The sequence below is a fragment of the Staurois parvus genome, unplaced genomic scaffold, assembly GCF_062004578.1.
Source record: "Staurois parvus isolate SC_StPar_1 unplaced genomic scaffold, SC_StPar_1.0 ptg000129l, whole genome shotgun sequence".
Lineage (NCBI taxonomy): Eukaryota > Metazoa > Chordata > Amphibia > Anura > Ranidae > Staurois > Staurois parvus.
Genome location: NW_028317925.1, coordinates 2,849,252 through 2,876,223, shown reverse-complemented (window position 1 = coordinate 2,876,223; position 26,972 = coordinate 2,849,252). Strand labels below are relative to the sequence as shown.

The 26,972-nt window shown below is 41.7% G+C and overlaps 1 protein-coding gene across 7 annotated transcripts in view; it reads left to right on the top strand.

The window, feature by feature from the left end:
* Positions 1-26,972, top strand: part of LOC149466447 (E1A-binding protein p400-like) — a 223,006-nt gene that overhangs the window by 91,308 nt on the left and 104,726 nt on the right. For all 7 annotated transcript variants that reach the window (XM_089672447.1, XM_089672452.1, XM_089672451.1 and 4 more), the window contains 6 exons: positions 6,109-6,278; positions 8,911-9,085; positions 11,538-11,674; positions 15,821-16,007; positions 16,462-16,628; positions 23,165-23,325. In XM_089672447.1, coding sequence (XP_089528573.1) covers positions 6,109-6,278; positions 8,911-9,085; positions 11,538-11,674; positions 15,821-16,007; positions 16,462-16,628; positions 23,165-23,325 — 997 coding nt within the window. The remainder of the gene's footprint in view (positions 1-6,108; positions 6,279-8,910; positions 9,086-11,537; positions 11,675-15,820; positions 16,008-16,461; positions 16,629-23,164; positions 23,326-26,972) is intronic.

Genomic DNA, 26,972 nt, shown 5'->3' with positions numbered 1-26,972 from the left:
AAGATAATTTTTTAATAAATTCTAATTCAATTTCCTCGTTGGACTAATTTTACATGTATTAGAAATTTTCACTGAAAAATAAAGTTGGAAATTATCTGACCACAGTCAATTACCTATTCGAGACCATGTATCCCTATCTAATAGACAATGGGAGATTAAAAAATAATCGATCCTGCTGTATGTGTTTATAAGTGACTGAATAGCATGTATAATCTGTCTCAGATGGATGTAGAATATGCCAGACGTCAATCAACTGTAACGAATGAAACATGTGCTTTAGTCTCTTAAGGCGATATCTAGATATATGTGACTTTCCTGTTGACGTATCTAGCACTGGGTCTAATGTTAAATTCAAGTAGCCTCCCAACACCACCACTCTTTTCTGAAAATCTCTTAATTTAGATAAGACAGATGTTACCATTGAGGCTTGTCCAGAGTTAGGCACATAAATATTAGCCTAATGGTAATATTAGCCTTAGGTAATGTAGTATCCATATTAATTGTAATGTAACAGATAATATGCTTACAAAGCAGTGTGGTAATGTGTGCCTTGTGATTTTTTTTTTATAGCTATTAATTCATGTATAATTGCATTTTATTTATTTTAAAACTGAAGAATTAGTCATTAATAATACAGGCATACAGCGGTTTACGAATTTAATTCGTTCTGAGGGACTTTTCGTACAGCGAAAAATTTGTAAACCGAAACGCCGTTTCCCATAGGAATGCATTGAAAACCAATTAATCCGTTCCGGAGGTCAGAGAAAAGTAAACGCTACTAAAATACCGCATGAGTTATTTGATCAAGTCGTGGTATTTTAGTAGTGACAACCATGTGACATGATTTTTTTAAAATTCTTTTTTCGGGTCAGCGGCGGTGGCGGACATCGTGATTTGAACATGGGTGCAAGGTGCTTTGGGGGGGAGCCCCCTTACCCCAAAGCACCCCCCCATGTTGAGGGCATGTGGCCTGGTATGGTTCAGAAGGGGGGCGCTCGCACGTCCCCCCCCCTTTCCTGACCTGCCGGGCTGCATGCCTGGACAAGGGTCTTGTATGGATTTTGGGGGAGACCCCCACGCCATTTTTTTTTTTATTTTGTTGTGCGAATTCCCTTCAAAATCCATTGCAGACCCGAAGGGCTTGGTATGGATGGGAGGGGGAACCCCACACCGTTGTTTTATTTATTATGGTGCCGGTTTTTAAATGTAATTACTGCTTTTTTGTTCTCTTCACTATAGCTCAGAGATTCAGCTGTCACTTTCCCCCCAGCTAAAAGAAAGAAAGTTTCCTTTTAGTTTATTTCCCCAAGTTAAAAGAAACAATGTTTCCTTTAACTCTGGGGAAAGTGACAGCTAATTCTGTGAGCTATAGTGAAGAAAAAAAAAAGCCAGCAATTGCATTTAAAAATCGGCACCGACATACACTTCGTATTGTGAAAAAAACTTGTAAACAATTTGTAAACCGAGGCATTATTTTCAATTGATTTTCATTCGTACACCGAAAATTATGTTAACCGAGGCATTTGTAAACCGAGGTACACCTGTATTGGGAACCATTCCACACAAGTTCATATTTTGTTTTCATAGATTGTTGTTGTTTTTTTTATATTCTGCAATGTCTCACTTTACACACTAGATGTCCATGCTGTACAGATTTTCTTCACAGATTCATTTTGCATGCATTCTTTGACAGAACCTGCAATGCCTCATTTTAAAGGATAAGTTCGTTTTTGGGAATGTGATACATGTTCCATCTGTTTTTAGGGTGAAACATTTTCCCACTGCTTCAGCCATTGCCTGATCCTCCCCCTCCCAATGACAGCAGTACGGGGAGAAGTTCCCCGTACTAGCTGTCATTTATTGAAAACAGTGCAGCCATGCGGGGCTCCACCCACATGGTCATGTCTTTCATTCACAGAGTTCTGCGAATAAATGATCTACAAGTCCGACAGCCTTTGCGGGACTTGTAGTTCATTCATTCGCAGAACTCTGTGAATTTGTGGCTGTCGGCTTGTAGTTCTCAGTGAACTACCACGGCGCTGTTGAGCACTGTGGTAGTTCGTCTTCCTGTCAGACTGTATCTGCTTTCCCATACGGAATGTACGATTACACAGATACACTGACAGTTTGCAGGATTCCTGCATGGCACCAGTGATCCAGATATTCCAAGTTATAAGTTAGTTCCAGCACTGATTTCTAAAGTTTCCACATCCAACTGAACCTCTGCAAGATCCAGGGGACCAGAGATATGTTTTCCCTTCCCTGAGCAAGAAGTTGGGAATTCCCCAAGTTGGCAGAAAAGATAATACTAGCATTAGCACTTTGGTGAACCCAAGGTGCAAAATATTGGCCAAATGGAAGTTTCACAAACTGGGTAGTTTAGAGGGCCCACAGCTAAGCATAGGGATCACTGATGCGCAGGAAAAATGGGGACATGTAGCAACGTATCCAGGATGTTCACAGAGGCCAGACAGTCTCCCTGTTGCAAGAAGGCTGTAACAGACATGGGGGATTCCATGTGGATTTTCCAAATAAAGGCATATAAGGCCTCAAGATCCAAGTTGGGGTAGATGCCCCTTTTTGGCTTGGGAACTGTGAACAGGTTGAAAAATAACCCCTGAAACTGTTCTGCAGCAGGGTCTGGGGCAATGACACCCTGTTCCATAAGACCTGCTAGGGCTGCATGAAGATATTCAAATCTGTACAATGACAAAGGAAGGTTAGAAGTGATGAACCAGGGAGGGAGTTGGGAGTTAAACTCTAGCTTGTAACCCTGGGAAACCTCCTCCCACACCCAAGGATCTGAGATGCAGGCTGTCCAGGTGTCCTTACGCTGAAGAAGACTTGTGTCAGGTTTTGGGAGTCGTGGAATTTCAGGGTTTGCAGGTGGACCGGTAGCCAGACTTGGGTCTGGACTTGGAGTTAGAGGCCATGGAGTACTGAAAATTAGCCTTATTGGCCTCCCGTGAGGGATGAGTCTTCCCAGACTGAGCCTTAGGCTACTGAGGAAGAGGAATACTTTTGACACCTTTGGCATCTACGGCAACTTCAAGGAGGCTTTTTCCCTCAAAGGCTTTGCAAATCAAACCTGTTTTAGTTGCAAGCTCTGCAGTCGAACCCTTTACCAAAAGTGTCCCTTTTTTGTTTGTTGGATTTTAGACACATATAATACTTCTATAAAGTCTTAAGGCGATTATGAATGAAAGAACCTTTGAAATAAAAAATAAACTGTGATTTTATTTTATCACACAATGGCTTAAAATAACAATGTAAAGCGTATCATGAACAGTTCCATGTAGATAAAACCAGAAATATCAAGCAGAAGTTTAAAGATAAGTCACCATTATTGTCATGGCTGTCTGACCATGTGCACCTTCCATGTTCTCCTTGTCTTTCTCGAGACTTTGGGAAGAAGCTGGAAGTAGACGGAAGTGACTATTCTTGTCTTACAGCATGCACCTGTTCCAGCTTCTCAGAATGTTCTCAGACATGTGTGTGATTGTGTATGAATGAACCTGTGTCTGTTGTCTCGTGGTCTTTTATGAGGCAAGTACGCATCATAGCTTGGGATCTTGAGACCTTGTATGGAAATCAGTACTGCTTAGCAGAGCAATTTCATAGAAGGGAGGGGACGCTAGATATATGATATTTTGATGGACAGGTACATATGCTGATGATGTAACCTCAACTATCATATTTAAATGATAATATAACTTAAGAACGTATCTTTACAACATATCAATGTATAATCACTAATCTATATATGTATCAATATTAGCAACTTATAAATCATACTAAATACACACAGATACTATTAATATACATTATGTAATAGTGAGTCACTTCTAATACCCTTGACATTTACTAGAGACTTCTAACCAGCTGTGCCTTATTGTAGAATACTCAGCTATCAGCTGGTTTAGCTAGTCTCAGCTTAACTAACTCATATTTTTCTGTCTCAGCTATAACTTATATCTCAGCTTATTTTACTGAAGAATTAAATAATATCATCGGCTTAAGGCGACCATTCAAACATTTTAATATTAATTATTATTAATCATAAAAACCGAATATTTTGCAAGCTTGCCATCAATATAAGTGCCGAATCATAAATTTGATTAATTTTCTTCAATGTTTATGGACAGATGACTCATACAGGAAGTGCCAAAGAGAACAGTGCTCTGGAGAGAGCCTTCAGCCCTTAGTGGGGTGCTTTAAAAACAGGTGCATGCTCCACAAGGATGGTAGATGTTTTTTTAAGATGTGATACTGCCAAATCCACAGAGGTGGCAGAGCACTTTTTTAACAAAGTTCTCCGCAAATGGGTATTGGACGTCTTGTCAGGATGTTTCCAGTGTATATAATGGAAGACTGAGTGGGTGCACTGGGAAATACTTGGTGGTCTTATGAGCTCTAAAGGATCCTAGATGGGGATCAAAAATATAGTGATGACAGAAGATTGAGACTCCTCAGAGGAAGACTGGTCTATCAAGGACTAGAAAGACTCAGCATCAGACAGAGTTTAAGCATTTGATGGAGACCAGTAAATCCATTGGCACATCAGACAATAACTCTGCAGGGCAAGGAATGGGAATGGTCTTGTGATCTCTGTGGTGAGAATCCACAAACATCTGTGCTATTTGACCAATAAAATCCTGCTTGACTGCAGTCAAATCCTTTGGTAGAGCAGAGGAGATGCCCACGCAATTAGCAGCATTGAAGCTTCTAATTCAGTGTTAGCTGGAGGCACCCATTACAGTGGGTCTGACACCCTGTGTCTAGAATCAGATGTAATGCCTCACAAAATGTAAAGACAACATATAGTTGAAGGTACGAGGCAAAGCCTCAGATACTCATGAACTAAACCAATGAAAGTGGATATGGGGTCAGGCCGTCAAGTGACAGTCACTGTAGGCAGACAGTAGGAACAGCCAGTAGATTGAAGTTCTACATGGCTCTTGTAAGCAGGAGCAGAAGCAAGAAGCAGAGCTTTTAAAACACTGGCAAACGAAAAAAAAACAAAACAAAAACTGGAGCATGTTGGAAGTAGAAGGGTTTTCTTTTTTCCAACATTGTTCGGCTGCGTCCTATACGATCATACACAGTGGTGAAAAGCTGATCCATACATTTGTGTTCTTCCGACTTGACTATTGCAATGCTCTACTCGCTGGTTTACCTAACCCCACTATTAATCCACTACAATATGTACAAAATTCTGCAGCCAGAATCCTCATTATGTCTGGTACAAGTGACCATATCACCCCTATCCTGGAGTCCTTGCATTGGCTACCCGTCAGGTTTCGCTTAGACTTTAAGATCCTCTTGCTCACGTATAAGGCTGTTCATGGCTCCGCACCCCATTATCTGTCTGAACGTTTATCAACTTACTCCCCCCCCTCGTAACCAGAGCCTTCTCCTGCTATGCTTCAAAACTCTGGAATTATCTTGCAAGGAACATCAGAGAGTCATCTTCTCTAAACTTGTTCAAATCAAATCTAAAGACTTTTCTTTAGACAAGCATTCACTTAATGGTCCTTTTTTTCCTTTGTTTTATCCTGTGTGTTTCTTGTTTGTTTTCTTTGTAAAGCGCTTTGAGAAGCTACCATCAAAGGCACTATATAAAATAAAGTTTATTATTATAGGCTAGCCTAAATGTTTTTTTTTGCCATTGTCCAATAGTCCTGTCAGCGGCAGTATAAGCCAACAGTATATGAGTTCATGTGTTCCTCAGTGGATTAGAGAGAATATAATATATCAGGAGTAAATATTCAGCAAGGGCTATCATACATAGGAGAAGGGAAAGCTACAGATATGTTCTTTAGTAGAGCTTGGAACAGCAAGGAAAGGACAAAGTCCAATCAGAAGTTCTTTGTAGTAAATTTTTCAATGATAACTCATAATGGATATTGATTGAAAATACATACTTGTTTCCATTGAAAAAGTATTTTGAACGAACCGCACGATGTACATTATTTTTCCACCCCTTTTGCCCAAGGCAGTCTGTTTCTTTCACAAATAAATGAATACTCATGTCTTTTTTCTGTGCATGGTATGCAGTTATTAATTGAATTGTACTTTCATCCTAATTTAATTTTTGTTCTGGTTTAGAGGTGGGAGGAGCCAAACACCTTTCACGTCTGCATCACCTCCTACAAGCAGTTGTTTAAAGGGATCCAAGCTTTCATGAAGATGAGATGGAGGTACCTGGTACTAGATGAGGTCCATCACATCCGAAATATGAATGAGAAGCATTGGGAAGCCATCTTCAATCTGTCTAGGTAATGTGAAGAAAAGGCTTTATTGCGTATTATATTTTAATTAAATTTGTAATTATCAGTTCATTATTAAAGGATAAGTTCACCTGTTTAAAAAAAATAGCGAATGCACATCTTTTTGCAGGTAAAAAAAAATGTGCATTTAAAATTTTTTGGTACTTGGAGCCTTTAAAGCATTGTACCCGCTATCAGCAGATTGCGGGTGCCATGCAGGACTCCTACAGACTTTTTATTGTATCTGTCTGCTTGTACCTGATGCAGGCAGGAAGAAACAATGAACTATCAGAGCGCTCAACAACGCCGTGGTAGTTCATTGAGAACTGCAAGCCAAAGCTGCAAAGGCTGTTGGTACTTTTAGTTTCCCATTCACAGGACTCTGTGATTGAATGACACTAGCAGGGGGAGAAGATCCCCTGCTTGCTGTCACTAAAGGTAGCAAAACGGGCAGTGGCTGCAGGAGTGGGAACATTTTACATGTTCCCAAAGGTGAACTTCTCATTTAAAGATGTGTGTGCTTTCTTAGGAAAAGGAATGAATGGCCTCTGAAAGGGAACAACTGTCTAAGACAGTCTGCACTGCCTGTGGAAATATAGTTTAAGTCAAAGAAATACAGAAAGGTGCAGCAGACCAATATTATAGGAATCAAAGATCATTTTAACTGTTGATAAAAAGTCATTTATAAACAGCCATTGTGTTTGGGTGCAAAACCACCTCCCTTCTTCAGGGCTCAGCACAGGATAAAACTTGGATGGACTCAGAGAAAACAGTGACCTCCCCCATCTATATTAGAACCAGTTTTATTAGAACCTGTTATATTAGAACTTTCCTCATGGAGGAATAACTTGACAGCAGTTGCTGAGCAGCTCCATTGCTGATCTTTTAAAAATATTTATAGTACTTGTGAATAGTATGGGATAGCAAGATGGGAGCAGGAAACCCTGAAGTTGGAGCCTCAAGGTGACAAAGTAGTGGAGCATTCCTTCTGGGCAGAGGTAACGTAAAGTTTGTGAACCTTTAACTTGTAAAACAGCATATTCAGTTTAAAATAGACATGAAAGGCAAAACATTTGTGTATATATATATATATATAAAAAAAAAAATTATAAATACCTCCTTTTTTTATAAGTGATCACACAATCTCTGTTCTCATTTGCATTAAGGGCTTTGAGAGGTGCGGATGGAGAAAGAGCAATACAGTGATCTTCCCAGTGAATGGCCGTGGGGAGAGTGTGTCAGTAGAAGTCTGATTATTGGAGCACAGGCAGGTTATTCTCCCAGAACATATGTGTGATGATGGAGATATATAGGAATGGCAGCCAGCCAGCCAATCCATAGCTATGCCCTGAAGAAGCCCCGGGCAATGGGAGGGGTGAAACATGTAGCCGGAAGGGATCATGTCTTCCTTCCACGTGCGATCCCCCAATGAGATGCCGGAGTGCACACTGGCTCTCTAGACCCTCTGTGAGACCTCTTGTGAGGCTGTGCTGATTGAATACATGGACATTGCTACACACTTAACCCTATACACTCGGCTTATAACAGCACAAGTATGGACTTCGTTGGGTCCATATGGTGAGATCGTTTCATATCTTCACTGAATGAGTGCAGGACTTACACTAAGGCTTACAAACATACAGAGTCAATCAGCTACCTGGATAGTAGACTGGACCATTATTTTGCCGATTTAATGTCTGACAGACAGGCTCCAGTGATTGCTACGAGGATATAGGAGGATTTAGAGCACAGTGGCATACGTACTACAGTTATGAACTGAGTTACACTTCTCTGGAGGAATCAAGGTTGCCCCTTCTTTAGCTGCTCTCCTCCTCCGTGGAGAAACTACACCCTGTGGATTCACTATCTTCACATCTAATAGCCGGATTTCATGTCCTGACTATCTTTGTCATCAGAACTACCATAGAAGGGTCTTTTCGGGAGTGTGTCCATCTGCATGGGATAGGGGGACCTTGAGGGATTTTGAGAGGGAAATCAGTACTGCTTAGCAGAGCAATTTCATAGAAGGGAGGGGACGCTAGATATATGATATTTTGATGGACAGGTACATATGCTGATGATGTAACCTCAACTATCATATTTAAATGATAATATAACTTAAGAACGTATCTTTACAACATATCAATGTATAATCACTAATCTATATATGTATCAATATTAGCAACTTATAAATCATACTAAATACACACAGATACTATTAAAATACATTATGTAATAGTGAGTCACTTCTAATACCCTTGACATTTACTAGAGACTTCTAACCAGCTGTGCCTTATTGTAGAATACTCAGCTATCAGCTGGTTTAGCTAGTCTCAGCTTAACTAACTCATATTTTTCTGTCTCAGCTATAACTTATATCTCAGCTTATTTTACTGAAGAATTAAATAATATCACCGGCTTAAGGCGACCATTCAAACATTTTAATATTAATTATTATTAATCATAAAAACCGAATATTTTGCAAGCTTGCCATCAATATAAGTGCCGAATCATAAATTTGATTAATTTTCTGTTCTCCCAGAACAGCCAGAAAACTGACAACACTGGTATCGATATGCTCTCTGCAAAGTCAAGATTTGAATTTACTGGATGTTAATTGTTGCGTCTTTTTTTTTTACAGCCAGAATCGGCTGCTTCTCAGAGACACTCCACTACAAAACACATGGAAAGATCACTGGACCATGGTGCATTTTTTAATCCCAGGGATTTCCAAACCTTACCTGGACTTTCCTCTGAAAACCAGCGGAGAAGAAAACCAAGAAAATTGTCATAAACTTTTCATAATGTTGCACAGGGTTGGTAGTCATTGCTGCTAGTTATGTAGTCATTTAGGACAATATGGTCTCCATATTAATTGGAGCATGTGACTTATATCAGTTTAGTCATCTAACAATACTGTTGTGTACAGAGTATTCATTATTTTTTGGGATGCTATTATTTCATGCTAGATATATTGGTGTTGCATTTCACTGCATTTCACTATGGATGCCCATAGTGGGGAACACCCAGGTGTTTGATTGCACAGAATGCTCTGAGGTTCTTCTATTTGGAAAGTGTGAGAAGAAATACAGGGATTAGACAAAAAATGGAAACACTACATGATTTTCAGGTGTGAAAGTAACATACTTTGCATTGAAAGTGGAAGTGATGTAACACTTTTGCTTCAGCTGTGTGAGACAAATAGCTAACAGATGGGAAGCCTCACTTTCGTCATTCACTGTGTGTGCTGCTAGTAATACGGAGTCATGTCCGAGCTCACTGAGCTTCAAAGAAGGCAAATTGTTGGTACCCGCTTAGCTGGTGCCTCTGTGAATGAAATTTCCAATTTATTTGCTGAGTCGCGAGGTACAGTATCAAAGGTTATGACAGCATATACAGTTTCCGGGAAAACGTCGTCTGCTAAGCATAAGTCGACATGGTCAACTGATCAAAATAGACAAAAGGACATTGCACAGGGTTCACTGGACTGAGATTGAGCTCTGCAGTCACTTTTGCAGCAGTTGTTTTCTTATTCCTGGTCACAATCACGCGCACTGTTCTTTTTTCCCCTTTCAGTCAATTGACCATGCTTATCAGACATTTTCACGGAAACTGTATATGCCATCATAACCTTTGATACTGTACTTCGTGACATGGCAAAAAATTGGCAACTTCAGTCACAGAGGCTCCAGCTAAGCAGGCACCAACAATTTGCCCTCTTTTAAGCTCAGTAAGTTCTGACATGACTCTGTATTACTAGCAGTGCACACAGTGAATTATGAAAGTGAGGCTTCCCACCTGTTAGCTAGGTGTCTCACCATGTTACATCACTTCCTCTTTCACCTGTTAAACATCTTGTCAATTTCACACCTGCAAATCATACAGTGTTTCCTTTTTTTGTCCAACCCCCGTACTGCAGGTTGTAGAGTAGTAATTTCATGGTCTTTACAGACAATATGTTTTCAAAGCATATGTCAAACAAAACAGAAACACACAAATATGCAACATATCTCTGCAATACATATACATTTTTCCATATTTTAAACATGCCGCTAGTCCAGAAAAAATGTTTATGTGATGGAAATAAAGCATGCTCCTGTTTGAGCTGACAGCACAGCATTCTTTGAGCCCTGAAATCTTAAGCACATGTGTCAGCTCTGCCTACTTTATTCGTAATGGATTACAAAGGACACAGCTCTTCATTCCCCCTCCCCTCTCATCTCTCATAATTTCTCTTTGTGCACAAAACGTTATCAGGTTACTAGATTTTTGCAAAATCAGTTGGTATTTTTGCCATTATCAAGAGATAACAAAATGCTTTCAGTTATACAGTTAACAGACCAAAATTGAGCAAATAAGACTTAATTGTCAGGATTTAAATACACTTTAAGCATATTACTTGTATAAGAAAACATTTATGTACAGTTATCTCACAGGCAGCATACTAGCATTGGGGGCAGTTATTAAGCTTGGTGGCAGATTCCTTTTGAGAATATTTAATGCTTTACAACTGTACATTGTAAAATTATGTTCAAGTTACTAATTTTAATTGTACATTTGTTACATACGTGTTTGAGGTATTGCTCCAGGAGCAGCAGTAAAGTATTTACTCAGGGATTACATTTCATTACGCTGACTGCACTCAGCCTGCACTGGATATCCAAGATGAGGTGGGGGTGAGGTGCTTGATTTAGATCCTCTACTATGGAAATTATATTCTTGGTGAAGCCAAATAGCTTGGCTTCAGTGACTCTCAACAAGGTGGGGCCCCTTAAAATTTAGGGTCACCCAAACGGAATAGTCTATATATAGTGGCATCAGAAAGGGCATCAAACAAATGATCCATGGGTCCAACAATGATATATTGGTTCAGTAAATGGCCATAGAAAGGACGACAGTGTACACTTTGTGAGGGCCCATAAAGCTCCCTCTTCCTTGGGACTTAAGTGCAGTGAAATGGTCAACAGACTCAGAGTTGGCACAATTTCTAGTTTATGATTTCTCACTGTGAAACAAGTCAGATATGGCCAGGATCAGTGATTATATGAATCCAGAAATCATGGCCATTAATTGAACCAATGGACTATTCTTGAATCATTTGTTTGGCACTCTTTCTGATGCAACTGCACTGGATACCCAGTCAGTTTATGGTTGCTCTCTAAAAATATGCATGGGCACTATGGCTTAGGAAAGATTTCAAAATATTCATATTTTTCATACTATTTTGGGATTCAAAGTTATTCCTTGATTATTATTTCTTTTTTGTAGACTGTGCGACCTTTTGTTCTAAGAAGGTCAAAGAAAGACGTTGAAAAGCAGCTGCCAAAAAAATATGAACATGTCCTAAAGTGCCGTCTCTCCAACCGCCAGAGAGCCTTATATGAGGATGTTATTCTCCAGCCAGGGTATGCCTGTTACTTATGCTGCACCAAGCCATGTTTATTTAAACTCCATGTTCACATATCTATGTATAAAGGCTGAGTTCATCTTTAAAAATAGTAATAAATTGAAAACTTTTGGAGGTAAAAAATATTCAGTTGTTTTTTTCTTTTTCCCTGGAGCATGCAAAGCACTGCACCCACGCTCAGCAGATCATGAGTGCAATGTCAGGCTTCTTTAGATACTCAGTATAGCTTTCTGCCCGTACCTCTCATATTGGTAGACAGTTGCTGGAGAGCAGGAAGATCAATGAGTTACAAGAGCGCTCATCACCACTTTCACAGTTCATTGAGAACTACAAACTGTCTGCCGCAATTGCAAACAGTAGTTGTAGTTCATTTATTCATTCACAGAACTCTAAGAATGAATGACTCGACTGTGTGGGCGGAGCCTTGCATGGTTGCTCTCTTTTTAAAATGTGGCAGTGGGTGCGGAGACAAGGTCTCCTGACGTGTTGTCAAAGCACGGGACTGGAGGGGTACAAGCAGTTTCTCTTTGGTAGCATGTTGCATCCTAAATACAGGTGTAACATGTAACGTGTTATCAAAGGTGAATTTATCCTTCAACCACGTTTCACAGCTGTCCGCTTACATATACGCAACTTATTGTTAGGATTTATATTGAAATCCTCATCTGCAATGTGTCAAATAAGCAAGAAAAAGTGTATCTAGACAAGAGATTAATATATATTTCAGGATGGTGAATTATTGATAAAATCAGTAATGCGCTATTTTGAAAATGTAACAGTTTACAGATAATGTTTCGGCTACCTGCATATGAAACTGAAGAATTGGAAATCTAGGTGTTGGGTGAAGAATGACCAGTGTGGCTGGATAATGCTGACTGCTATATTGTTTTAGTAATGTTATAAATCTCTACTTGAGCCCTAGTTTGTTATCAGTGAATCAATCATTTGTTACTTTCAAATTTACTCCTTACTGTGTGTTTTAATGCTAGTATAAAATCTTTTAAAATTTATGTCTGTGGTACAGCAACAGTATAAGTTCACCTTTGTAACATGTTACACCCGTATTTAGGCTGTAACATGTTACAGTACAGCACCTGCCTGCACTCCTCCCATGACAGGTGGCATGGACCTTCTGCCCGCACCTGCTGTCACAATTTAAAAATAGTTCATTCATGTTTCTGTGAATCAATGAACTACAAGTACCGTCAGCCACCAAGGGTGAACGTTCCTTTAATTCATTGATTCTTCCTGTAGTTCAGTATGCCTGTATGGAAGGTACAGGCAGACAGTGTACAGAGAGTCTAAAGGAGCCTGGCATTGCTCCTGCAATCTGCTGATTACGGGTACAGGGCTTTGCATTTTGCATTTGTAAAAAAATTATAAATGCTAATTTTTTTTATCTGCAAGAAGATGTACACTTATTTTATTTTTTTTCTAAAAGGTGAGCTTATCTTTTAAAACAGCTTTAAAGAGCGCCAGTCAGAATTTGGCATTTGCAAGACTCTAAACCAGCAATGGGCAAACTACGGCCCGCGGGCCGTATACGGCCCGGCGGACCTTTTAATCCGGCCCGCGGAGCTAGGCTCCCGCAAGGCCAGTGGTCGGCAAGCCGCGGCTCTTTACAAATTTAGATGCGGCTCTCCTGTGTGCCGGGCGCCCGCTCCCCTCCCTCCTCTCCCCTCCTCTCCTCTCGGATGGCCGCCCCCCCTCTCGGATGGCCGCCCCCCTCCCTCCTCTCGGACGTCAGGACTCTGCAGCTGTCAGGATGTAGGCGGGGCAGCCAGGATGTAGGCGGGGCAGCGTGACGAACTCCTCTCACAGTCCTCCCTGAAGACCAGAACGGCGCGGGAATACGAGAGGAACGCGCGGACCAAAGGTAAGTGAATTGACACAGGGGGGGGACTTACTATATGGGGGACTTACTATATGGGGGATGAATTACTATAGGGGGGACTTACTATATGGGGAATGAATTACTATATGGGGGACTTACTATATGGGGAATTAATTACTATATGGAGGACTTACTATATGGGGAATGAATTACTATATGGGGGACTTACTATATGGGGAATGAATTACTATATGGAGGACTTACTATATGGGGAATGAATTACTATATGGAGGACTTACTATATGGGGGATGAATTACTATATGGGGGACTTACTATATGGGGAATTAATTACTATATGGAGGACTTACTATATGGGGAATGAATTACTATATGGGGGACTTACTATATGGGGAATGAATTACTATATGGAGGACTTACTATATGGGGAATGAATTACTATATGGAGGACTTACTATATGGGGGATGAATTACTATATGGGGGATGAATTAATATGGGGGATGAATTACTATATGGGGGATGAATTACTATGGGGGATGAATTACTATAGGGGGGATGAATTACTATGGGGGACGAATTACTATATGGGGGACGAATTACTATATGGGGGACGAATTACTATATGGGGGATGAATTACTATGGGGGATGAATTACTATATGGGGGATGAATTACTATATGGGGGATGAATTACTATATGGGGGATTAATTACTATGGGGGATTAATTACTATGCTTACTATGGGGGAATATTACTATACTTACTATGGATGACACATACACATCATTCATCTACTCTTGGTCCGGCCCCCGGGTCCAATATATGAACCCATTGCGGCCCTCAAGTCAAAAAGTTTGCCCACCCCTGCTCTAAACCTTTCCTCAAGTTTTTATAACCGTGCTGCCTTACTTCTCAGGGAAAGACTGTTATTCACTTCTTTTCTCTCCCTATTGGAGTAGAAATATCAACTTATTTTCAGACTGTGGCCACCCACTGTGAATTAACATTCTCCTTGGCTCAGGACTAATAACTAACACTCTCTCCAGATTCCTAGAGGATGGTAAATAGTACATGCAGCTAGGCAGGTTTTTCCTGCACCCTGCTGGACAGTCCTAGAAAAGGCAGAGAGGACTGAGCCAGGGCTTTTATATTATTTCCATAACCTTCTGCACACAGAACAATCTTCTGTCAATCCAAAGAGATGTAGGTAGAGCTAAGCATGGCTAACCACTGAGCAGCAACAGCAAGGGAGCCAAAGCTGCTGTGATTTCTACTGAGAGAAACAACAGGTTTTTATAGAATGTACTGATATGGGCATTTTATTATTATTATACAGGATTTATATAGCGCCTGTATGATAATCTTACATAACATCTTACATAACATATGTGATTTTGTAGTTTGACTATAGTTCTTCTTTACCATTTGAGTCCCAAAGCCTCATGTACATGGACACTTTCGGCATCTGATGTAATTTGCAAGCATATTTCCACACCTGGGAGACTTAAAAGCTTCACATATATGAGTGTGCTTTTGCAGAATTTTGCTGTGACTAAATTTTCAGGGATACCATACAGTGCTCCACACATTTAGCAAATCAATGTAAATACAATGCTTTGGCATAATGTTTACGTGGCCAATGTGGTGGCATAACAAGTGATGTCATTTCTTCTTACTGCAGAAGCTGGGAAAGAGCTGTTGCAGCTCTGTCCAGTGTCTCTCTGCAGCAGTAGATAACTGCTTTAGTTATCTTTTGCTGGCTGATACAAATATCTGTATCAAAATCTGCTACCAAATTAAAGCCCTATATTCCCCCCCCCCCCCCCCAAAAAAAAAAGATGTATAATATGTTAGGGTAGTCTCCACCTAAAGGTATAATATGTGCAATGAAGACATTGCCAAAACGACAAAAAATTAAAAACGAAAAAAAAAAAAACCCCACCCTGGCAGCTGGAACTCATGCGGTTAAGACATCTTTTAGCTTTCTTTATATAATCCTATGTAATATAATGGTTTTATAAGGGTCCGTTATTAAGCGAGAGTTTGGACAGCCACTAAGAGGGTCTTACATGCCAATAGTAAAGATTCAGAATATGACAAATTCTGATTTCTTATTTCTGGTTCTTGTTAATATTGACAGCATGACAATCTTTCTGCAGTATATACTGTCGTTTATATTATTATAGTTCTCTGTATTACAAATATACAGTATGTAGATGTATGTTTCACTATATTTATGTTTCTTTTAGTGCAGTTTTTTTATTGAAGTAATGCAATTCTTCCCTGTACAGAACCCAGGATTCCTTAAAAGGAGGCCATTTTGTCAGTGTTCTCCATGTTTTGATGCAGCTGCAGAGGATTTGTAACCATCCAGACCTGGTGGATCCACGTCCTGGACATTCCTCTTATGCATGTGAAGCTCTGCAGTGCAAAACTGCATCTTTAGTTTTGCAGGCATTAGATTATGACCCATGGAAGGTGAGAAACACCTGCCTTTATAAAAGCTGTATCTCTTCTTTAAGTCATCTTTTTAGTGAACAAATAAGATCATAAAATTGTGTAACAAAACACCCCAATGCTTAATTACCAGAAGCGCTATGAGTTATCATACGTATAGATAAGAAGATCAGAAAGGTGCAAAAACAACATTAAAAAAAAACCCAAAAACGTAACATTCTCACAGCATGGTGAGGGAGCTGAGCAGAATATTTTATAGATCACTGACAATCATGAGGGCAAAGGTAGAGTAGCAGCAACTTTATTTGATTTGATGTTTACTCTAACTCTTTGGGCTTTACCTCCATGAAATACACAGAGCTCATCATTTTTAGCTATTTGTCTTACAGAGGAGATACAGCAGCCCCATAGATTTTTTTTTTTACATACTTGATTGAACTTCAAGAATAAAAGAATGATTATCCTTGTTTTTCAGGGCCCTGATCTGTCCCTGTTTAATCTGATTGGATTGGAGAATAAAATGACACGGTATGAATCCCAGGTACTGCCAGTCCAGAAGGTGACTCAGAGGCTAATGGAGGAAATTTACAGTAATCCAGAAACTACTGCTCGCCCCAATCCAGTGAAAATTAAACCAAGCCGGTTGGTACTTTTCAACACCATTTAAAATACTGTCTGTGAAGGTTGTGATTTTCAAAGGTCATTGTATTGCCTATCCAAGCCACTTGTTTAGTTCCAATGAGTTTCAGGAAGCTACCCCAATATTATATACCGTATATACTCGAGTATAAGCCGAGTTTTTCAGCACATTTTTTGTGCTGAAAAACGGCCCCCTCGGCTTATACTCGAGTCAACGTCTGCAGGGGGCTGCTGTCTCTTACCTGGCTCCGGTCCCATGACGATCCGGTCCAGGAAGCGCGGCTGCTCCTTCATTCGGTTCGTCCACTGGATGTTCGCGCGGCTGCTCGGCTCTGCTTTCTCACCGGTGATTGGCCGCCAGAACTGTAGCTCAGGAAAGGCACACAGGCGGCCAATCACCGGCGAGGAGGCGGAGCTGAGCGGCCCCGCGAAAATCGAGTGAAGGAGATGCAGGTAAGTGTGCCGTGCTTAGGTGCTGCTGCAACCACATATGCTGGCTGCAGCAGCACCATACTGGAACAGGGGTCAGCAAGTGTCAGTGGGAGGAATAGTGCCCCATCATTGGTGTCACTGATACCAATGATGGGGCATTATTCCTCCCACTGACACCAACGATGGGGCACTTTTCCTCCCCCCCACTGACACCAACAATTGGGCACTATTCCTCCCCCCCCCACTGACACCAATGATGGGGCACTATTCCACCCCCCACTGACACCAATCATGGAGCACTATTCCATCCCCCACTGACACCAATCATGGGATACTATTCCTCCCCCCCACTGACACCAACGATGGGGCACTTTTCCTCCCCCCCACTGACACCAACGATGGGGCACTATTCCTCCACCCCCCCACTGACACCAATGATGGGATACTATTCATCCCACTGACACCAATGTTGGGACACTATTCCTCCCACTGACACCAATGATGGGACACTATTCCTCCCACTGACACCAAAGATGGGGCACTATTCCACTGACACCAATAATGGGGTGCTATTCCCCCCACTGATACTAATGATGGGGCACTATTCCTGCCACTGATACCAATGATGGGGCACTATTCCTCCCACTGACACCAATGATGGGGCACTATTCCTCCCACTGATACCAATGATGGGGCACTATTCCTCCCACTGATACCAATGATGGGGCACTATTCCTCCCACTGACACCAATGATGGGGCACTATTCCTCCCACTGACACCAATGATGGGGCACTATTCCTCCCACTGACACCAATGATGAGGCACGATTCTTCCCACTGGTGTTCCCACCCTCGGCTTATACTCGAGTCAATCGTTTTTCCCAGTTTTTTGTGGTAAAATTAGGTACCTCGGCTTATATTCGGGTTGGCTTATACTTGAGTATATACGGTATAAATACTTTTTTGAAACTCATTGGAACTGAAGAAGTGGTTTGGATAAACTATGAAACGTCTTCAGCATTATGGAACCAGTCCAGCTGAATGTGACTAACTACTAGCTACCTACGATTTTACTCACATTTTATCTTTTAAATTAAAGTGGTATTAAACCCCAAACTAAAAATGTAATGTATTGCAGCTTACCAATCATTAGATGTAGTGGCTGCATTAGTTCTCTTTAGGCTTTTTTCCCCTCTGTTTTCACCTGAGGATCTGGCCAGTAACACACCTCCTGTATTATATTGAGTTCACTCTGGAAGAAGGAGCACAGGAGTACCTGTCTGCCAGTCTGGGAGGAGGGGAGTGTTTTGTGTATTAGCAGATTTAGATACACTAACAAACTGAACACTGCAGAGCATGTTCTGTTGAATAAAAAACAGACTTCCTGAAAGGATCACCAGATGAAAATAACATAAAGAAGGCTTGAAAAAGAAAATAATGCAGCCATTATGCATTAGCATTAGTATTGAATAGCTGCAATATAATAAATGCTTTAAAGTGAAGCTCTTTCCTAAAAACTGTCTAACAAGACAGAGTTATAAGTATACTTTTTGACCTGTTGATAACTTTTTCAAAATACATTGATTAGTGAAATGAAGAAAATTTGTGGACATTTTTGATAACGATAAGTTATGCTAGAAGTATAAGACTAAAACTTTGCATTCTTTAACCTCTTGCCGCCCAGCCACTGCATTAAAGTGGTGGCAGGGCGGCACGGCTGCGCAAAAGCACGTTTTTAAATGTGCTCCGCGCTCCCGAGGTTTTCGTGGGCGGGGGGGCACGTGCGCCCCCGCCGACCCGCGGCTGTCACCATTTGATCCCCGAGGGATCAATCATTCGGTTTCAGCCAGTGATGTCCAGCTGAAATCAGATGATCGGTCCCTGTCCTATCCTGTCCTGTGTTGACAGTTACACAGAACAGGATATGATGTCATTCTTCTCTGCCTGGGCACATTCCGTCCCAGAGAGAGAAGAAGACACAGTAAAAGTGAGTAAAACAGCACATACCCACAGTTAGAACACACCTAGGTCACATTTAACCCCCTGATCGCCCCCCCCCCCCCAGTTAACCCCTTCACTGCCCTGTCACCAGTGTCATTGATCACAGTAAACAGATTTTTACTAAACACTGTATCGGTGTCGCTGGCGACTTCCAATAGTGTTAGCGCCCCTCCCAGATAGCGCCAGTTTGCCCACTAGTACATCAGTAATCCCATTTAACCCCTTGATCACCCCCCCAGTTAACCCCCTTCACTGCGCTGTCACCAGTGTCATTGATTACAGTGAACAGATTTTTACTGATCACTGTTTTAGTGTCACTGGCGGCTTCCGATAGTGTTAGCGTCAGTTAGCGCCCCTTCCAGATAGCGTCAGATTGCCGCTAGTACACAAGTAATCACATTTGACCCCTTGATTGCCAGGAACGCGCTCACTTGCATGCTAAACCTCCATTGCTAGTATAGTGTCTGATTGGATCAATATCTGTGATCAGATCAGCACTATACCAGTGTTCACATTACTATAGTATCCCCAAAAACCTGCCAGCACCTGCGTTTAGCCCCTACGCCACCCCCCCTCCCTTCTCCTCCAGAAAATGCAGTGTCAGTAGATAAATGTCACTTGATAGATTACACACAAAACCGCAGTGTTCACAGAATCAGGCCTGATCTCTGTTAGCACTTGTTGGTAAATTTTTTGTAGCGGTTCACGCAGTCCCTGACAGCCAGGTGCTCTTTTTCCCGTGAGTCACACTAGGTACCTATAAATTTAGTGGCCAAAATGGCTGTATAGCAAAAAATGGCATAAATGACAGTATCTATACCATAGTTTGTAGACACTATAACTTTTGCACAAAGCAATCAATATACACTTATTGGGATTTTTTTTACCAAAAACATGTAGCAGAATACATTTGGCTAAAATTTATGACTAACTTTGAGTTTACGATATATTTTTTATAGCCGAAAGTAGAAAATATTGTTTTTTTTTCATAATTTTCGTGGTTTTTTTTGTTTATAGCGCAAAAAATAAAAAGCACACAGGTGATCAAATACCACGAAAAGAAAGCTCTATTTGTGTGAAATAATGGACGTAAATTTCATTTATGTACAGCATTGCATGACCGCAGAATTGTCAGTTAAACTAGTGCAGCGCCAAACAGCAAAAAAAAGGCCTGGTCATAAAGGGGGTAAATCCTCAGGAGTGCAAGTGGTTAAAAGAAATCTGTTACCATTGCATAATGCAATAATTGCGTTATATCACCAATACCAGCTGTAAAATAAACTAAACTTGTTTTCTCGCTTCTCTTATGATGTTTGTGTGTTATCGCCATACGCAGTGATGAGCTTATGAATAATCATTAGCTTTTTGTCTTCTGTAAGATGCAATCTCTCCTTTCCCTGTGGTGGCCCAAGGCTTGTTTTTCAGACAGAGCTTTAAGTGTTTCTTATAATCTTACCACTGTGTCCTCTTTGATTGAGGGTTGACAAATGATGCACAATAACTCTTGAGCAGCTTCTAAAACTCTTGCAACATTTTGATAGATGATAAAAGAGCTCCTGATAACAGCTGTCAGTTAAAAACAACATATCCTTCTTTCCCCCTTCAGACAGCATTAAAAAAGGCACTCTTTTAAAGAACAACTATCACAAAAACGATCAAAGTTTTTTTTTTTATGCTGTATTCATGGTCTGAATGAAATACAGTATATAAACTCAGAGGTGTATTTTATTATTTATTCTTATCCTCTTAGCCTAAAAGTTTCCCTCCTTTGTGCACTAATGATTACAGGAACAGACTGTGGTTTCGTAAACCTTTGTTTAATTTTAAAATTGGATGTTGCATTTAGAAAACAGCGGTGAACTTTTAAAAGTAAGAGTAGAGGCAAGAGATGCCTTCTGCTTCTGTTACTGTTTATTAGAACGAAAAGCCTCTCCTTTGCCTTTTTTGATTTAGGTATACTTTCTGCTGGAGTCTGACTGTGTGGCTAAGCTCCACCAAAAGTTCCCAGATTGCCTACTGAAGCAAAGGATTAGTTCACCCTTTACCAAAAAACTGCCTATGCAGATAAGGGGCACTTGTAGATAAAAATAAACTGTGCAGATTTGACTAAAGTTGAATAATGCCTTTGCTATAGGTGTAGCACATCTCTGTACCTCCTGAAGCCTGGCTGAAAAACTCACAGAGATGGCATCATCTCATTCTTCCTTGTTGCTAGGACACTCCCAGCTGTTACTGTTTACCTCATCCCCACCATCACAGGAGCAAGCACTCAAACCCTGACACATGCGTGGTCCACTATCTCCATTGTTGCAGCATCGTTGAGTTCAGAGCTACTGCATCAGTGAGGAGAGAGCACATGCAAAGGTGTTTGAATTAGAGAAAAGGTGTGCTTCTATGATGGTGGGGGAGAGCAGTTATGGTTGGGAGTGTCTTAGCAATATCCTAGCATCAAGAAAGACAGGGGGTACCATCTCTGTGAGTTTTTCAGCCAGAGACGTAAATGGCATGCACCTGTAGCAAGAGCCCTATGCAACTTTGGTCAAAGCTGCACAGTTTTTTTTTATCTACAGAAGCCCTTTACCTGCGTAGGCAGTTTTTTACAAACGTGAACTAACCCTTTAACAGTGAATTATCAGGTGAACTATTACCATTTTAAAAAAATCGAACACTACAGGAACTAGCATTTGTTCCTTTTCTCGGAAATCAGCTTTTTGTGAAGTTGTACTGCTTGGACCTTGAAGAAGGGGGCATACCCCGAAAGCTTGTCCTAAAAATCATATATTAGTGCAAATAAAAAAAGTATCACGGACAGTACTCAGTTGTTTCTCCTGGAACTTTTAGGCTGAACAGTTGGGAATAATTAGGGCATCATTTAAACCAGAAATACTGATGTGTTTGAATTTGCCATAGTTTCCCATTAAAAGAGAAGTATTGGAATGACTTTCCAGCTTACTGGAGCACTGGCGTGTGGAGGGAGAGGGAGCGGTTGGCTCAGCCTCTCAGCAGATCGCTGAGAAGCTGAGCCAGGTGCCGCTCCAGACTCTGAGGTGGATCTTACCTTTAAAGTCAGAATTTTTCACCAGCCTGGACCAGCTGAAATCCTGTCACAGGAGTGCAGAACGAACTGCACTCCTGTGATCCACAGGAGAAGTATAGCCAAAAGCTTTGGCTGTACTTCTCTTTTAAGGACCTCCAGAAATGGGCATCATATTGTGAAACTTTGCATGTGTTTGTAAAAGCCACATTAAGAATAGCTCAATGCACATGAGCAGCCAATCAATGGCTAGCTTCTCTGCATGTTGTTTCATGCTGAAATTTAGCTAACAACATATATTGGATTTGATTCTGAAGTTCTCCTACTTGGTAGGCCCTTTGCTTGGGGCAGCTAGACACAGTCGGGTGAATTCATAAAAATCATCTGAGACCAGTTCTTTGTCAACTGGTGCCTATTGCCCATAGCAACCAGTCAGCTTCTTTCATTTTTCCATACAGTTCAGAAAATGAAAGCGTAAATGCTGATTAGCTGTACTGCATTTGAGACTTTGGCTCAGACACTTTTTATTCCCCCCCAGAGAGTCTAAAACATTTGATTTGTACATAACCTAAGGTTATGTACAGGTAGGTTCCCATTGTTGACTTCACCTTCTGCAAATGTTTGTTCTGCGGTTATCACTCTGAGGATTTGCTTCAATGCTTAGTCCCTGACTTGGAGCAGGAACAGAATGTAAGATTCCAACACTTTTATGGTACCCACTTACAGCATGCTTGTTCAAAGTCTGTGCATTGAAGGTATTGAAGCAATACACATCCAGGCGATTAACATCTTCAGAAGGACAGCAATGACAGCCCATTACTTTTCTTATGACACATGTACTTTACCAAGTTCAATCTGTCAACACTAAAAACATTGTGTATCATAGTGATGAGCACCAGTGTATATTGAATCCTGTGACATCACCTGACCTCCATAGAATGATTGAGAAAACATAACTTATTTTTCTGAATAACTAATACAATAATGTGTCAGTATTAGCTAGAGTTAGAATGAGTATGATCAGAATTGTATACGTTTACTATAAAATAAATTTCTCGGGTCATTATTACAGGTTGTTTCAGCCAGTCCCTTATGGTCAGAAGCCAGAGGGGAGAACCATTACTTTCTCCAATACTCCAGCATCTCGCTTGGTAACTGCAACTACAACCACAGTGACCCAGCAAGGTCAGGCTCGAGGACGATCCCCAGTCACCACAGCATCAGCAAATCAGGGTAAGCAGCTGCTTAAGCTTTCCAGTGTCCATGGAATTTTCCATAACTAGTCTCAGGGTCCTTAAACCAGCCATACATGGATCAAAATTCAGCCAATTCAGCAGGGACTGGCCAAATTATGATCCATGTATGGCCCCTGTGGTTGAACAGAAATTGATTTACTGATCGACTTATGTTCAACTGCTCTTTCAGATTTTCCCCACTTGATCAGTGCTGCAGGCTACAGCCTACCATGCTTATATGTTTATTCTGATGGCAAGGAAGTCTCCCCATTGGCAGAATGGGGCACAGTGGTGGAGGATTCCCCCATCCCCTTTGAATGTGTGGGTGGTCCATTTCGGTCAGTTTTTTTTCAACAGTTTAACCCACTGTTTGAACAAAAAAAAAAAACCTCTGCCTTAGTTGGTTTGAGTCTGCTCTTTAAAGTGAGTATTAAACCCAAAAGCAATAATTTAATATATTGCAGCTTTCCAATTCTTAGATGTGGTAGCTGCATTAGTTTTCTTTTTTAGGCTCTCTTTGTTTTATTTTCACCTGGTGATCTAGTCAGTAAGTCTGTTTTCCAACAGAACAAGCTGTCCTGCAGATGTTGCAGTTAAAAGGCTGAGACAAATCATTTACCATTGACAGGGGTGTTTCCAATTATCAGCTTCTATTTATGCAAAACTTTTATCCCAAAAAGAACAAAGTTCTTTGCAGTAACTTCTTAAAAAGTGTGATCTGGAGTTTAGCTTCAATTTGTTAGTGTCAGGAACATGAATTTAGGGCCCTCTTCCTCGATGCAATGACATACAGTTCAAAGTACTTTGGGAACAATGCAACACATATACCTACATGTGTAAGACAGAATTCAACTTCTTCATTATTGATCAGGCCTTAAGTAATAAATGATAACACTGCATATTTCAGGCGGTTTCCATAAAGCACCAATCAGAATACAGTAAAAAGATTTCAGTAAACTACTCTATGGCTAGTCATAACAAAAATGCAACAGAGTAGTAACTTCTGCAATTTCTCAGAAAAGAAGTGTGTGCATAGATAACAGCATTTCAATCCCAAGGGAACATCTTGTATAAAAAATAAAACCGTAGGCACAAAACAAAAGTTAACTATTAACACTTTCAGTTAGTGTATCTAAATCTGCTAGTACACCTAACACTACCCTCCCCCAGGCTGACAATGTTGCTGTCCAAAGGTGTCTCTGTTGCTGCTTCATCTACGGTGTAGGCACTCTAATACAGGAAGTGTGTTACTGGCTGGATCACCAGGTGAAAACAGAGAGGAAATACCTAAAAAAACAAATGAATGCAGTCACCACATCTAAGGATTGGTAGGGTGCAAGATGTAAATTTTTTGGTTTTGGGAAATCTCTTTCTCTCTTGTTCTCATGATACACATAGGCGGCACACATGACACAGGCAAGGCCACAGGTCATATTATTGAAGATATTATTTTAACTGTCCAGTATTACTTAACAGGTGACAATGTTCCTTTTATAAATCACAATTTCTCTTATGTTCATTGACGGACACAGCTGCTTTATCCATTACCAAGCAGGGTTTTATGGCCCCACCTACCTATGGCGCTGTGGTTTGCTTGTCCTTCTGGGGCTTCCCGACGGGTGCACTCCTGGCAGTCCTGTGGTGGCTGCAGGTGCAGGGACAGCAAAGCCTGGTCATGTAGCATTCCATCATGGCGGCAGGTAGGTTCTCTGCGAGGGAACATGAGGTGTGGCTACTTCGGTGCCTTTATGGTTTTTTTGGTTCTCCAGCCCAGCTGGGGCATGTCGGGGGCTGCAGCCAGGTCCTGGATCTCCCACTAGGCCTGCCTGTGAGTGGAAGTGCACCACGTGGTCTGGCCAGCCACAAATTTAGGCTGCTACTTTTGTAGTTGACTGTGTGGGCTCTGAGGCCTGCCATCTTGGTTTTGGGCAGGCACCCTTTCCTGCGGGTAAGTGGCGCTCGGGTCAGGGGGCGGCCCCTGGGCAGTCTGATGTCCGGCCCATGTTTGCTCGTATGTGGCCTACCTCCTGTTGGAATTGGCCTCTAGTGATGGCCCCTATTGCCCGCAGCTGTCGGCCATCTTTGTGTGGTCTTGGATGGCGGCAGTTTGGTTGGTGCCGGGGCTCCCATAGACAATGAGAGTCTTTAAAAAAAAAAAAAGCAGGACACTTTTGCTCTGTCAGGATAGCTACCCCTTTTAAAGAGCCCTTCGTAGGACAAGATTGCTCTGCCTGTGGGGGATCCACCTGTCTTCTGATCAGTTATTCTGTTTGAGGCGTCCCTCTCCTTTAAGGACCCAGTGGATCTCAGGGCTAAAGCAGTAGCCTGGTATATGCTCACCATCACCGGGTCTGCGCTCTGGCCTGTGTAGGCCATTGCTCTGATGTCTCTGACACTGACCAAATGGGCCATATTTTAGCAACAAGCCTTGACTCCTAGCCAGATACCTCACACATTTGTGGAGCTGACAGACCTGTGGTCCAGGGGGTGAAGTACGTTTGTGACATGTACCTTAACGTGGCCCCTTTTCTCTAAACCTTCACTTTTGGCACTGGTTCTGAGACGGGTTCTTCGGCTTGATTGTTGGTCAGCTGACCTGTCTTCCAAGGAGGCCATGGCCGTTCTGTTCTTCCAGGGTGATAGTCTGTTTGCTGGATGATGTTATTAGGAACCTTACGGGATGGTAAGTATTCCTTTCTCCCTTGAACCGCGAAGGGAAGGGAACTGCGTGGGATGGCCTGATCACGGGGGGGTGACTCTTTCATTCCTCTGGGTCCTCAACAAGGGCTCCCAACTTTTCAAGTCTCCCGTGCATGGCACTAAGCGCCCCTGGCCCCAGAAGCCCTCCTAGCCCATGGATGAGTCCTCCTCAGCAGGAGGGTTGCCCCCACTCCTTTCCAGAGTGTGGCGTTGCTTTTGTTGGTTTCCATGCCTGTGGCTTTCCCTCATTCCTGGCAAATGGGCCCATGAAATCAATTTCTTAGGCCCCTAAATAGAAGTCATATGTTTCCACTGATGGGTCTTTTCTCCTCCGGTCTGTTTGCGGGCTCTGTATGGGGCTGTGCAGGATTGCTTCTTAGAGGAGTGGTTGTTCCGGTGCCGGTTTGGGGTATTGAGGACTGATCCTCGATTCAGAACAGGTCACGGTGCTCCTTGCGACGGACAAACTCGGGAAGCTCTGGTCTGCGGTCCGGTAGCTCTTAGTTTGCAGGCAACCTTCTCTTCGTTTTTACATGCAGGTTTTTAGGCCTGATGATAGCTAACTTCAAGGCGGTTCTGTATGCCAGCAAATCTCAAAAAAGTGCAGCGCTAATCATATAGATGATAAATAAGTTCCATCAATAGACACAAATTATTGGAAATGTAAAAGTTCACTGAGTAGCAATACAGTAATTCCTTATGAGGCAGGTATCTCAGTACTTCTATGGCTGGAGTAAATAGCAGAAGTGCGCACTCACCGGAAGCACATGAAACCTGCGCATGTAGTAATAAATGGTAGGAGGTAGGCTGCCTTCAAGGTCATCAAGCCTGGGTAAATTGTGAGATTCTGCATGGTCCAGAGGTCCCCCTTAGGATGGACGGGCGCTCAGCTTTGGTAAAGGGCTCCCTCCTCTGGGTACTGGATATCACAGGAATTATCTGTAG